The sequence below is a fragment of the Ammospiza nelsoni genome, chromosome 15 (genome assembly GCF_027579445.1).
Source record: "Ammospiza nelsoni isolate bAmmNel1 chromosome 15, bAmmNel1.pri, whole genome shotgun sequence".
Lineage (NCBI taxonomy): Eukaryota > Metazoa > Chordata > Aves > Passeriformes > Passerellidae > Ammospiza > Ammospiza nelsoni.
In genome coordinates, this window is record NC_080647.1 from 12,384,961 (window position 1) to 12,399,931 (window position 14,971).

General features: G+C 37.0%; 1 protein-coding gene across 5 annotated transcripts in view; it reads right to left on the reverse strand.

The window, feature by feature from the left end:
• Positions 1-14,971, reverse strand: part of MTMR1 (myotubularin related protein 1) — a 38,266-nt gene that overhangs the window by 19,931 nt on the left and 3,364 nt on the right. The window contains exons 3-14 of one of the 5 annotated variants that reach the window (XM_059483007.1): positions 12,896-12,919; positions 10,660-10,710; positions 9,233-9,308; positions 8,347-8,441; positions 8,027-8,134; positions 7,527-7,628; positions 6,757-6,840; positions 6,023-6,172; positions 5,100-5,288; positions 3,962-4,147; positions 1,184-1,390; positions 328-420 (exon numbers count right to left, since the gene is read on the reverse strand). In XM_059483007.1, coding sequence (XP_059338990.1) covers positions 328-420; positions 1,184-1,390; positions 3,962-4,147; positions 5,100-5,288; positions 6,023-6,172; positions 6,757-6,840; positions 7,527-7,628; positions 8,027-8,134; positions 8,347-8,441; positions 9,233-9,278 — 1,260 coding nt within the window. In that variant the 5' untranslated portion in view covers positions 9,279-9,308; positions 10,660-10,710; positions 12,896-12,919. Of the gene's footprint in view, positions 1-327; positions 421-1,183; positions 1,391-3,961; positions 4,148-5,099; positions 5,289-6,022; positions 6,173-6,756; positions 6,841-7,526; positions 7,629-8,026; positions 8,135-8,346; positions 8,442-9,232; positions 9,309-10,659; positions 10,714-12,895; positions 12,920-14,971 lie in introns of those variants that run through there. The other 4 variants (XM_059483009.1, XM_059483011.1, XM_059483010.1 and 1 more) reach the window with 4 other exon arrangements.

The following is a 14,971-nucleotide window of genomic DNA, read 5'->3' on the forward strand; positions in this document are numbered from 1 at the left end:
TAAGGACAATCTAAATCCATATGAACATTTACTCCACCAGTGAACATACAACACAAATAATCTATTTCATCAACAACTCTTATTTATATAAACAGTAAACCCTTTTAAAGCCTGTTTTAAACAGAAAAAAAATGCTGGTTTCAAGACAGGATCTCTATTCCAGCTCCCTGTACCTCACTTTCAACAGAAATTTCTCTCTGCAGCCACAGAGCAACAAACTTCAGGTAAACATGCTACTACTCTGTACAGGAATGTGTTCTCCTACACAAATTATGTTTCCAAGATAAAGACTGATACCTCACAGAAATGCACTCTTCAGCATCTTACCTGCCTTGTCATCTGCCAAACACAGTCAATGAACTGCAGGAAGATGGGAGACCTGTCAGCATCGGCGTGATCGTCATCTCCGTGTCCCACTCGCTGCAAGTCAGAGCACACTGATTTCAGCCTGGTCTGCAGTACCTCCCCAACTCTGCACAGCTCAGGAACTCTTAAACATGTTCCAGGAGTGAACAAGACAAGCAAGTCCTCCATAACATTAACCTGTATTTTTCAACTACTAAAAATGCCTCCCAATATTAAATCAGGGACATGCCTTCAGCGTTGAGCAGAGCTGGAAAGCTCTACCAGTTGCCTCTCCATCTTCTACTGCACAGCCACTGATTTCTACCAGTGGGTGAAAGTGGTAGGAATTTGTTAAGACTGAGCTGAAAAAATGGTTATTCTATATCCACCTGTCATAACTACATGCCACTTCTACTAAATAATCCTAAGAGTCAGAGCCCACAGAATGTCATAACAATTTATTCTAATTCCCCACTAACCCAAGTGTTAAATAAACACTTCAACCTTAAATCAGAGTAATAACTCCAGCCATTTTACACTTTAGAAACCTTAATTGTTTTCCTTGGTTCTCCATAACGTAAGTTATAATCCCTCATTCTCATAAAAAAGCCACATGACTTTTTCTCACCATTACACTCAACCACTTCATTTTTTTTTACTTTATATTATACATGACATGGAGGTTTCTGGTTAAAAATGAATGGGTCACAGTTCTCTGACACACTCAGATCATTAAAGAGATACCAGAGACAATAACTAAAATGCAGCAGTAAAAAAACTGCTATTCAAAGTAAAAGCCCTGAAGGTGACAAACTGCACACTACATTTTCCAGCTTACCATTGCAAATCGATGTCCAAAACTTATCCACTCTTTCTCTACAAGCACTTCAAAGCCCTTGATGGTTCTGTAGTAGCTGTCCAGCATGAGCATGGCCAGAGCAGTGAGCTGTGCAGTCCGGTCCCAGCCATCACTGCAGTGCACCACTACAGAGGTTTTACCAGACTCAATTTTATCTGCAATTCTGACCGCTCCAGCGAGAAGCATCTTTTAAAAAATGAAGAAACAAGTGTATTAAATACTACCAAAACTCTACCCCAAAAAATTAAGATTTTATACTCTTTAAGTCATGTTTTAAAATTTCAGATTAATTACATAATCATCCTGAGGACAATGCTTTAAATTAGAGATTTCCAACCAGTGGTGTGCATGTTCCTAGAGGCAAAAAGACTGTGTGCACTCTCTTGTTCAGAGAGAGAGCTTACCAGCTCTCCATTACTAGAAGCACACAACAAATGAACCTGGGAATCCCTTCTCTAAATTAACTGATATTCTGTATTAGGATGAAAAGACAAATACAAATTACAAATACTGTAATCTATTCCAAAGGCTGAAGTTTCGAGGTTTTCAAAAGTTCATTTCACATTAATCAATCACTCTTTCTTGCTTCATTTTCAAGTTCAACTGAAACTACTGAGTTTAGAGAAAAGGACAAAGCATCCAGCTAGTCTGTACCAAAACACAACCCAAATACCCCTGGCTGGGAGCCAGTTCTGATTTGCTGCTGCATGAAGTATACACGATATTCAACAGCCTGGATTTGCTATTATGGTAGAACTGAAGAATGCCAGAGGGGAAATACCAAGAAACAACACAGAAGTGTCTATGAGAGAACAGAGTTTGTGGTATGAACTAGTTAACTGCCAATTATTTCAGTTGGAAAGCTCTATTGCATTAATATTAACACAGTTTGGTCTTCAATAAAAGCAGAAAACAAATCTATTTAACATACAGGTATGCAATAGCTTGCTTTAAAGAGAACACAGATGCCTCTGAAGGAAAACAGCTGGAAATAAAACAATAGAACAGGTACAGGAAATGAGCAGGGAATGGGAGACAGAAACCACATTTACTATTAATTCAGCAGATATCTGTGGAGTATGTGAAGCACTTTATTCCACTGCGGACAACAGCCTTTAGAAAACAGCTTCCTCTACAAATTTATTATTCTTTACAGATTTTTCAAAACTTGGTAACCATCACAGTATTTCAGTTAGGGCTCCTAACAAAGAACTGGCTTTGGACTGGTTTCCAAAATGAGAATTGAAAAATAGTTAATAGCAGAAGTTCTACCCTCAGACAGCAAATACTCCAGGAATGCAATAAGCACCAAGTGCCTCTACTCATGTTGTTATTCCTGTCTGCACACACTGAGTTACTGCTGCCTTCACTCCCAGACCACCTCTGGAGCACTGTGGGTGCCAGGGCTGGAAGGTGAATTTCCAGTGATGCATTACATTCAACTGGGACACAGCCACACTGGTCTGGGCCCAGAAAACAGCAGATGTGTTTAGAGTAAAGCTGTGGAGTGTTAGTGCTACAGCAAGCTAAATCAAAAGGCAAAGAACTCTTGGAAGAAATCTCAGAGAGACACTATCAACACTGTTAATACAATAATGGCAGCCTTTAAGGTATCAGCCAGTTTCTGCTGTCAGGACCTTAAACTGAAGTAGCATGTAAGGGACAGATCCATGAAGAATGTCACACATGCATCAACTCTTCAAAATAATTTAAAAGACATTTCCAATTGCTATGCTATTGTCACCTGTCCTACAGGGGTATCAAAATTCACTCCTGTCACTGCCTGATCCAAGAACCCCACCAGAGTCAGTGGCAATGAAACGTGACCACAAACACAAAACAGACAATTGTAAAAGGCCAGGCTGATAAGAAAAGTGTTCCAGATACTCAATGCTGTTAGAATTAGATTCCCAATGCTGTTTCAAATAGTTCAAATTCAAGTGAACAAAAAAATTAAACTGCTCCCAAAATATCATTAAATTTGGCTCCTAATTTTGTGTTTGCTCCCTCTACTGGCTCTGCTGCAGTTGTCAGAAACTGCTTAACAGAGTCAAACTAATGAATGATCCCAAACATGTTTTGCATCAGTGACATTTGAGCCAGCTGCTAATAAAACAAATTACACTCCATCCATATTATTCATAAACAGAGGATTAAATGTGTTAATGAAATAATCTACTCTACAATAATTTCAAAGGTTAGTGAAACTGACTGTAAAACTGAGTGTGGTAGTGATTTATTTTAATATTATGTTAAATAATAGGGCAGATGATATTCTGACAGATCAGTGGTTACAAACAGCTCATGAAAATGTAGGTGCCCATCACAAAAACTGCAACATTGCACTAAAGGAGGGAAGGATGAGAAAGACTGGAATTCACAGTCAAGTTCTTTTGGCAGTGGCTCAAATATACTCTGAAGTTCCCAGTGCATTCTTCCAAACAAGAGGGATAATCCTGGACTGCCCACAAACATTCCTTCTCAAGAAAATAAAACACAGCAGTAAATATGATACTGTATTATTGAGAATTAACTCACTATCTCCCAGTACACAAAACTAGAAATACAGTGTTATTATGGAATGCTTAAAATGCTGTGTTCTAAGCGATTATTTAAAAATTACACTTTTTCACAAGATTATTCTGATTCACAAGATTATTCTTGAGTTTCAGCATGATTTTAGCAATATTTTTGGAAGTGCAAGTTAAAAGCATGGTTTAAAAAAGTAATTGATTTTCCACATCAAAAGCATTTTACCCTTATATATTCCAGCCAGTGTGTGGAGTCCACGTTTGACAGCCACCGAGTCTCATCAATAGTAGGATAAACAATTTCTTTCAGTTTTCTCAGGGATTCTCTCATCACATGGATATTGTGAATCTCCAAAAAGACCAGCTCTGCATTTGGGTAGGCACTTTCACTTTCATATCCTCCACCTTTAGCCTGTCATTCAAAAGGTAAAAGCAGACAATGAGAAGAACATGTATAGGACTTCAGCATAAGGCAGAGAGAGTTATTTTATTCAAGTTTAAGAATTTTCTGAGAGAAGAGATTATTTTAGTGCTGATAAAAACATATTTTTGGCTTCTGGTTTTCTAAAAAAAACTGGAGGTTTTTTAGGTAAAAGAAATTCTAATTGCAACAGGCTACATTTGATAGTACATCCATATACCTTCACTGCTTTATTAATGAAAGCTTTGGTCTTCTGTGAGCTTTACTGCATAATTTCTCAGCTATATCTGTGGGTCTGTCCTGAGCTCAGGCTACAGCCAATGTCTGAGGTCACCATTTGTGGTATTTTCTGGGTCCCCAGGACGAAGGAGGAATTGAGAATCTGGCTCCATGTTCTTAGAAGGCTAATTTCTTATTTTTTATGTACTTATATTATATTAAAGAATGCTATACTAAAACTATACTAAAGAATAGAGAATAGAGAAAGACAGAAGGTTACAAAGAATGATAATGAAAACTCGTGACTGACTCCGGAGTCCCAACACAGCTGGACAGTGATTGGTCAGTAAGTCAAAACAATTCACATGAAACCAATCAAACAACCACCTGTTGGATAAAACAATCTCCAACTACATTCCAAAGCAGCAAAACAGAGGAATCAGCTAATTATTGTTTTGAGTTTTCTCTGGAGCTTCTCAGCTTCCGAGGAGAAGAAATCCTGGCAAAGGGATTTTTCAGAAAACATGACAGTAACAATATCTTCATGCTGCCTTTGATTCCTGCCAGCCTTTCTAAAATGGTAAAAGCAACTTACCTTCCTCCCTCTTTAGGCACCCTTTCTTTTCTCTTTTCAACATCAGATTCTCCACATTCTGATATCTGGCTCAAGCTTCAGTCTTGTGATAAAGCTGATGAACTAATGCCAGTTATGATACAAACCTACCTTGTTTGTATCTGCAACACTATTCTGCCTGGCATCAAAGATGATAAGTTTGTGTGACTGAGCATTGGCATCCATAATTGTCTGCAAATATTTTTCATCTTCCTTGCAACGTTTATCATTTGGGCCAACTGATGGCTGGCTGCATCGTGTGATTGTTGCTTGACTCTCAGGATGGATCCAGGATAACACCTGCAACAAGAGAAAAGTATTTAATTCACTACACTACTATAAAAGCAGCAGGCCAGAGAACAACCAGACTGATTGTTCATTGCCTATCTGGCATTATTTCCTGGCAAATCAACAAATGCAAGTTTAAGGACAGGCTGATGCAAAAACATATTGACAGCACACTAGCACTGACTGCTCATCCCAAATCTGAGCCTGAAATACAGAGTGATTCTAAACATCTTAGCTGTTATTTCTAACAGCAACTAAGCCTGTATTATTCTAATTGAAAAAAAAAGGGCAATGGAGGAATAAAATCTGCTTCCATGTGGAAGAATATGGACCTATATACTACCTTGCTAAGCATGAAAACCAACACAGTCTAACATATTTAAAGTGGTTCCAATGCTACCTTGTCTATTCTCAAGCAAAGCACTATGGCTATGACACATTCTACTCCAAATAAGAACACAAGCTAATACATGCCAGAGCATGAGATACCACTGTGGCCTAGAAGTGCTAATCCAAACAAAAAACTCACTACATAGCACAATAATTGTGCAATTAAACTCACACTTGAGTTGCTCCCTTCAGTTCTAAACCCATTAAGTCTAATTCTTTATTTTCCCCACCCCCCAACTCAGGAAGGAAGCCACTCCACTGTTGTTTAAAAAATGAAGCCTAAAAGAACACTAATAATTTTTTAAAAGCTACAAATTTCTAAAACACTTTTATTCTCTTGTACAAATTTCACTTACAGGAACTCTCCCTTTTGCTCTAAATGCTGCCACTTTTGAGAGGTCATCATCCTTCACACTGGTTGGCACAACAAGAACAGCAGGGTATGTATCACAGAGCTCATAGGTGCTGTTAATTTTGGATATCTTCCAACTCTCATTGGGCAAGCCCTGTATGGAAACAAAACAATCTTGCATTTTTCAGGTTATACCTTTATATATCTCAGTTTGGGGCAATGAAAAATTTTATGTGCTGCATGATTTAAAAAAAAAAAAGGCATGCACAATTTTTTTTATAAATAAGCTATAAACTTTGGTCTTCATACTGAATCATAAATCAATGCAAGTCTTTCCTACTAAACTGATAAGGAAAATAACCAGATGGAAAATGCAGATTTAAAATTACAAATTACAGTTACTCTTCTGTTTAGTGATGTTTATTCAAATTCAATTTTTTATAAAGTCCGTGTTTTGTAGAAACAGCACTTGAAAAATATGGATTTCAAAATCATGTTAAGTTACACCAATTCACTCAAGTACTCAGTATCTCCAAGTACCTGTATCTCCATCAACTTTAGCAGGTGCTCAACACACTCAAACTCAGGCCACTTGCATTTTATTATCTAAACATGAGATGCAGTCAGTCTATGTAGCAAGAGCTGAAAATGATGCATTTTCTGTAACAATTTTTCTTTGTTTAAATGCCTCTGGGGGAGATGGAGAAAAAAAAATACACCAATTATTCTATAACTTACCTGCCTCTTATATTCTGCCATTGGATCATACACCTTCCAGCCATTAACAGCAAACTTTTCCTTATAGCTGAATGCAAAAAGAGGCTAAAAACAACAAAACAAAATCATAAATTACTGCCTGACAGGTTGTAAGCACAGTAACTCCAAAACAGTCAACACTCCAGTATTTCAAATATCAAGCAGACATAACACCTTCAGTCAAGACTGGAAAACACTGAGCTAGAAAAAAAGATAGTTTTTTCCATTAAGTATGAGTTCCATCAAGCATGAGTTTAAAGTTCAAAAAACCAACATAGGAAACAGAAAATTGAAGTTACTTGCCTCTGATCACACAACACATCAATGGCAATGCCAAGATTAGAAAATTGGTTTCCTACCTCCCAACCAGTTCCTTACCCACACAAGCAAACAAAATAGGATTCTGCAGCTTATAACAAGACTAATTGTACCTATTTGTTGTATTAGATAGAACTTCTAGATTTAATTATCTACTGCAGAAAACAAGAGTCAACACATACATAGTTTTAATCAGCAACATTAGGCAAACCTAGATCTCAAGGGTTATGCATAAATTAATTTCACCAATAGCAGACACAGCTGTGTTTGATGAATTAATGCAAAATCACACAGGGTCAGAGTGGCCTGCCCGCTCTATAACAGATTTTGTGAATCAACACTTCAAAGTTTGTTATGCAGCCCTTGTATTTCCTCCCCTACACTTTCCCAAAAGAGGAGAGCCAGTGACAGCCTCTCTCCATCTCAAGACTTACCAGCCCATTAGAAACAGGAAATGCACGTATTACAAGGTTTTCAAAGATCTCCAGTCTGTTCTGCTCTTCCTGTTTATAGGCCAGCCGCAAATTTCTCATATCCTGTCAAAAATAAGTGACAGTTTACTCTATGGTAACTTAAAAAAAGAAAAAGCAGTTATAAGACATTTGATTGAATGAAGGCATATATGGAACACTAAGTCACTGACATCATCTAACCCCCAACAGAACAGAGTTGTGTAAGCATTCATGAGGTAACTAGGACTGTCAGTAGAGATGCTTGATATAAAAATTGCCACTTTTCCTTTCAATTCACTCTTCAGACAAAAGGCAGAAGTGTTTTAGACTGCAAGTATCATAGAGGAACTGAAATAAATGAAGCATGATTCAAATACAGGGAACTGATCAGACAGAAAAACAGCACATGGGCTGGCAGATTCTTCTTACAGAAAAATGAAATGAAAATAATTTACTATAAATAAATCTCTACCACGCCTTACCTTGCAAACTATTTCTATACCACATGAATTGTCTCCATGGCTCTGTACTCCAATTTTTTCAACCCTACTTATAACTCCAAGGGGAACATCAACAACAAAAGGTGGATCCTGAAATTTGTATATAAAAGAAATAGATTTTATCACATGAGAAGAAATACAAATTGGTACTATTCATGTGTGTTTCATTAGAGCCAACAGTTTCACAGCAGTTTAGTAAACTGCTGTGAAACATCACACTTCATGGAATTTGTCACTTTCTGAAATCTACTTCAACAACATTCCTACCTGAAACTGCAGGCAGATAGATAGTGAAGTCTTACCCTCTCCACACTTTTGATAAACATTCTGAAGTCCGTCACTGTGAGTGTGCCACTGACTGCTCCCATAAATGGGCAGATATACATAACGTCCTTAGCTGGAAAACAGATCAATTAGAGCTTTGTTTTACTATTACAGACATTTGATGCATAACAGTCTATTTTCATTTGAAACTCACAAGATTTTGGCAGCTCCATAAGATTTTGATGCCTGACCTCTTTAGGAAAGTCTATTCTTGCAGAGTTGTCTTTATCTCAACAATGAAAGGAATCCAATTCCTCCCCTGCTGCTCCTGAGCACTTGGGGCAGGGCTGCAGCAAGGGCAGGCAGGTCCCCAGCAGGTACCAGGTTCAGAGCAGCCACACTCACCCCAAAGACAGAGCATCCAAAGTGGCAATTACTGATCCACAGGCACCCCATCTGCAAGTAATTCAGTTCTATAGCCACAGCTTTGTTTTCACTTTTATTTGCTGGTATTCTTTCCTAGCCAAGTACTGCACTGCTAGCACAGAGCTTGCTGTCACATGCCAGAGTGAAATAAATCCCACTAAGTACTGGAAACTAAGTTCACCACAACTTCATCTTTTTTGAAGAATAGAATTTTGAATCTGTGATATATTCTTAGCACCCCAAGCAGAAATACAATATATATATCCCTATGGAACAAAAAAGCCTTAGGAAAATTAATATTATCTATATGGAGCAAGTCATCCTCTGGATCTGATTTCTCCTTCCTACACTTGGATTTACAAGACAAAGAAAAGAAATCCACATCTAATTTTAAGTGGCATTAAATGAAATACCAAAAGTCAAAAGGAAGTCATATTCTGTTTTTAAATAAAGCAGCAATTTACCAGTATTCAGTGCAGCACTCAGTGGTACACTTACCAATAACTTTGATTGATTCTCCAGGAAAAAGTGGAGCCTCTTCCATCTGTGCCAGTTTGTTTCCATCCCGCAGTGCCTGGCAAAAATCCAAAATCATGAGTAAATCTCACTCTCCATCTGTACCACATCGATACATTTTGATGCAAAGTGCTTTTACTACCAGATTACTGGAACACAAGAAGTGTGTCTTTTTTAAAATCACACAACTGTACTAAACAATACCACAGTAAAAGAAAAAAACAAAAAAACAACCAAACACAAAACTAAGCATTATAAATTTAACACAGACATACATGTTAGTTACATATTAGTAACAAAGCATTCATGCAACAATTAGTTTCACATGCTAGCTATATATAGCATACAAAAATAAGAACAATAAGATCAGCCCAAATTATTAATTAATAATTTGTTAGTGTTTTGCTGAATGCAGGTATTTTTGGGGTATTTTATCTATTTGAGAACATTTTAAAGCTCTTTTGTTTTTTTAAAAATTCTAACGCTGCTTATTTAATATTTGAGTATTTTCATGTGAGACAATTATATGGCAGATACTTTATTTAAACATTTTAACTTTGTGATTTTGATAGTAAGAAGCACCCCCACAATACTCTATTTCAATCAATACCTTACACTAATAGTGCCACAGGCTATGGAACAGGTTCACTATAGGAATTTTGGATCCAGATGGTCAGATTAAGAATGAAGTAATAACAAAATACAGAAGGACAATTAGCAATTTTAAAATAAAGTTACTTTAATAAATTTTCATTGAGGTAAATGGCTTCATTGCTGAATGATACATGATGGATTCTTAGGGTCTTTTGCTGGCAGCTAAGATTTACAAAGTACTAAAGATTGTAATAAAGCATAAAACAGTTTGTGGGCCTGTTAAGGACCATGTAATAAAGTGATCTGTCTCAGGTCAAAATGATGAGACAATAGGGTCTCTATTTTTTACATCCTGAATAAATATAATGGGGTAACTTGTTACAAAAAACAACTAATCCTCCCCTTGTATTGCAGCTCTGACCCACACAGAAGTAACTGGCGGGATCTCTCTGCTTCCACACAGACGACCCCAAGCTCTCCCTAATAAATAATTTCTAAAAATATTTCAGCTGATCTCAGGCTTGAGATTTCCTTGGAAAATTTTAGAATTTCACATTCAGCAGTCAATCACAAAAAATAATGTGCTTACAGACTGAGGGTGGATGTGCTCTGTAAGCCAGGCTTATGTTCAGTATTGTATTTTAGACTACATGACCTTACAAGAAAACTCTGTCTGGCACATAACCTGTTACAACTAAATGCTTTCTAGGGCTTCTCTTGAGTAAGAAAAGTAAGATTTGTATGCACTGTATGAATACTACTTTATAGTACCTTGCTACATAGTTAATGAATGAAAGATGAGTAAAACTTGCCACCTGATCAGGTTCTGCTTCAGAATGATAGCCATTGTGTCCATCCTGAATCTCCTGCTTTGCATGAGGCAGCAGTAGGGCAAGAGAGAAGTAACAGCAAAAAAATTGCAGACAACAGGTGAAAGGACAGAATCTTATCTTTTTTTTTGTTTCCCTTTTTAAAATTTCCTTAAAAAGACAGCATATACTTTAACTCCAGTTTAGCTTTCCAAAATCTTCCACTCCTGGCACACACTACTTTCCACAGAAGGGAATCCAAGCTATTAGCACCATCCTTTGAATGTTACTTGGCACAACACAAAATGAAAAATTTACTCCCTTTTTCACAAAAGAGTCAGTGCTGGAAGATAAGAACACAAAAGTATGTACTGTCTTTTTAAGACAAATAACCTTACAATGAAGAAAATTAATTTCAGTATGCCACATGCTTATCAATAGAAGAAATTGAGAACAACTTGCAATGGCAGCATTATGGGAAAACTCATGCAATCTTTTACAGAAAAAATAGATTGACATCCAATAGAAGTACCTAGACACTTAAAAAAAAGCTTTGCTGTGTAAAACATTTTGTAATTGAACTCTCAATCTTATAGTTTTACATATCTTTCTAGCAACTTCTATGTTGCTGTTTGAAACTTGGCCAGTAACTTTACAGAAACTAAAATTACTACTCATAGCAAAATATGCAAACAATTCACATTTTCATGGTAATTTATTTTTGCATCATTGGCAGCAAATCCTGAACATTAGTTCAATTTCCTTAATAAACATAAGGTCCTTTTGCACACTGCAGAGAAGCACAAATGTCATTGGGTCAGCTGAAGGAATTATTTTAACATGTTCAGCCAAAAATGTTCTTCCGTCTTCTTCCTTTAACAGCTGGAGAGAAGTTGTGCTCATGACAGTCCATTACTCCCAGTTCAAATGCAAAGAACTCACTTGGTCAGACTGTAAAATCAGTCTTAGTCTAAATTTACAAGTGTTGTTAGAAGTCAATTTTTCTTTTTACAGTATTTCTACAAGAAACCCTCAAGAACAAGCTTAGAAAAAGGACTTCAGATATCTTCAGATAATTTGAACTCTACATGAGTTAAAAAAGTTGTATGTAATGAAAAAACCTTTTCAAGCTATAATGTTACTAACATTTTGGTATGGGTAGAATTCTGTCATACAGAAATTACTTAAATTTCTGATCATAATTATATTGTTTCTGAAATCAAAGAAAAGTAGACACTGTGATCTCTGGAAGAAAAATAGCAGGACAATGAGCAAATACACCAAAAAATTTAAATATATGAAAGACAAAGAAGCAGAGCAGACCATTCAAATATCAAAGCCTTTACACAGAACTGGGAACAACTGAACAAAACGACTTTTTGTTACTCAACTAAGACCAATTATTTGAAGTGCTGTCGATTCAAAAGAAAAAAATATCAGTTTGTGGATTTGTATGATTGGACTAAACACATCATTTTTAAATAGGTAAACAACAGATGAGAAAAAGAATCCATTCAGACTTCATCTCTTGGTTTCAGACTGAACAAGAGGTCTTTGTTTGAATAAAAGTGTTGGACACATTTCATGAACAATGTCAGAACACTATCCAGATCATTTCTCACTCCATAAATGTTACCAAGAGAGAGGGGCAAGAAAACAAGGCATGCCCTTTTTAATCTTCAATGGACAATGGGCAAGCCCTGGCCTCAAAATTATCATTAAAAAGATGTAGGTCATTGCACTAGTGCCTAACTTCAAACCTAACTTTCAATCCTATTACAGCCTGGTAACAACTAATTTAAAACAAGTACAAAGGCAAGCATGAATTTGGAACTTACTTAAATAGGACAGACAGACAAATTGCTTTTACCACTGGTATTCTTTAGCACAGACATGTTAGAGCTGCTAACACAGTACTCTGCACTCTGAAGCATGTAAACCTGAATTGCAAGCATCCATTTTGTCAAAATTAATGTAATAAAACTGAAGTTAGTATTGCACATTCATAACATAATTTTAAAATATTGCTCTCTTACATACTAACTTTCATTGCTCATGAAAACATTGTAATGTATATAAAGCATTTTTGTGGCAAGAAGCTGTTGCACTGCATAGCAAAATGGCCTGACTGCTCCATAAAACCCATTAATGAGGTAAAGAACGCTTGACACACCAAGATCTCACACAGCACAAGAGACACACAGGTAGGAGGCAGTTCACTGCTAGCCAAAGGTAATCTTACCCGTATTACTGGCCTCCTGTACACCTGTTAGTTAAAATATAAAATATTATCCAATGAAACACATGGATTTGATTTGTTAAAGATACTGTATCTTAATTCACCAGATTTTCAAAAAAACTCTACTCCCAAACATTTTATTTATAGCTGGGTTTTGAAAGAACAAAACAAAACTATGTAGAACTAATAACTCTCATTTGCAGATTTTTTTTGGTCTAAAAAAAAATCTTAGCCACTTGATTTTAGTGATGTAACAAATTCCAAGCTCTTTGAAAACATTCATTCCTAATCACCCTTTTATCCTGCTACACTGTGCTATTGTTAAAAGAGAAGAAAGAGCCTGGTAATCCTTCTAGGTGGAAGACAATAAGCCTGCACTAACAACCATGAAGGAGAGGCACGGACCTTTCAGAAAAAGACAACTCTTCTCAATTTCTGAAGGTGCTTGTAGCCAGCAGCTACAATCTGAGCCATTTTCATTTATATGAGCCCCTCATTCAAGAACACTCTGCAGGCAGAGCATGTGTCAGAGAAGACACAGCAGAGCTGAGCAGAGCCTGAGATCGCTGCTGCTGGAGGGTTTAGCAAGCAAGAGCTCCCCCAGTGCTCTCCGGTTCTGACCATTCCATTCGCTGCCCCCCTGCTTCCCTCCTCCTGCTAAGTCACATAAGAGTAACGTGAGTAACACCGCTAGATACAAGAATCAATATATTTACTTGGTTTTGCAAGCATATTAATTTAAACAATAAAAAAGAAATAATAAAGCAATGATTTCCGGGTAAATCCAGCACAAAGTAACAGAACTGCCTGACCGGTTCCAGAAGCAAACACACACGTCTGACCTGTTCTGAAGGCTCTGAGTTGTAACATAGTCTCTAAATGCAGCAATTCGAGGTAACCAAAGGTAATGAAGACCCAGGAAAGGGCATCAAAAGAGAAAGATGTCTCAAAGGAAAACTGAGCTTTTCATGTGTGGATTCCACAGTAATAATGAACAAACACAACCCGTTAGTGGTACTGAGTAAGCAACTATAAAAAATTCCATCACGTTATATACAAATATGGGATTTCAAATCACAGCAATGCAATGATGCCAAATACAATTTACCACAAAAATTCTTCATTTAAACCATCAGGCTTAAATCCTTTTCTTTCACTTCTCAGAGAGAGAGAATGAAGTAAAATTTTAATTAGGCCTTAAAAGATTTATTCCTGTTAAATAATATCTGAGAAGAGTTTGGTATAGAGATGGAAGCTATTCAAAATTAAACAGTGCTCTTCATTCCAGAGGAATGCACTTTACTCAGAGATAAACTGAACACCAGGCTTACACACATGGATTTTACCTAAAATGAAATCCATGGCAAATACAACATCAACAGATGCAAAGCAAGCTTTCCCACAGTGTTTTACCAAAAATGATGGCCTTGATGTGGAGCAAGCATTTGCAATTCAGCTGCTGTAGAATGGGAGAGCTACTCTGTACAAAGTGCTGACTGTGCCAACTGTGTGAAACTCTGTTGAACTTCTAAACACACTACAGTCAAAAACATTTTGTGGACTCATCTCAGACTCAGGCTGAATCTGACCTGCTGTCACTCAATCTAAAATGTGCTGTTTGCAGACAACATACTTTGTAATCACAGAGCATATGTGAATTAAAATCAAGTTAAACAAAACAAGACATAAAAACTTTCCAGTGGCCATTCTCTATGAACAATAAAGCTGTTACAAATCTAGGAAGAAAAAGGGATCTAAACAGCAGCAAGTTGGGCTTCTTAAAGGGAATTGAAAAACATTGGTCACGTTGTGAGAGGAGAAAAACTGCCCATGCTCCATTCCTGACAGCTGAACTGAGTGGCTGCATGAAGGGAACAGCCAGTGAGGGTGAAAGAACAGGGGCACAAAAGCACAGTGGAACTCAGAGAAACCATACTGTGCATCATTACCTTTGTGACAAAAATGCTGCTGGGAAGGAATGAAAAAGGTGACTTGTTTGTTTGATGTTAAATTCTGTGTCTCTGGAGAAACCCCATCAACAATGATACTCAATTATGTTCCCTACACAGTAACAAAGAC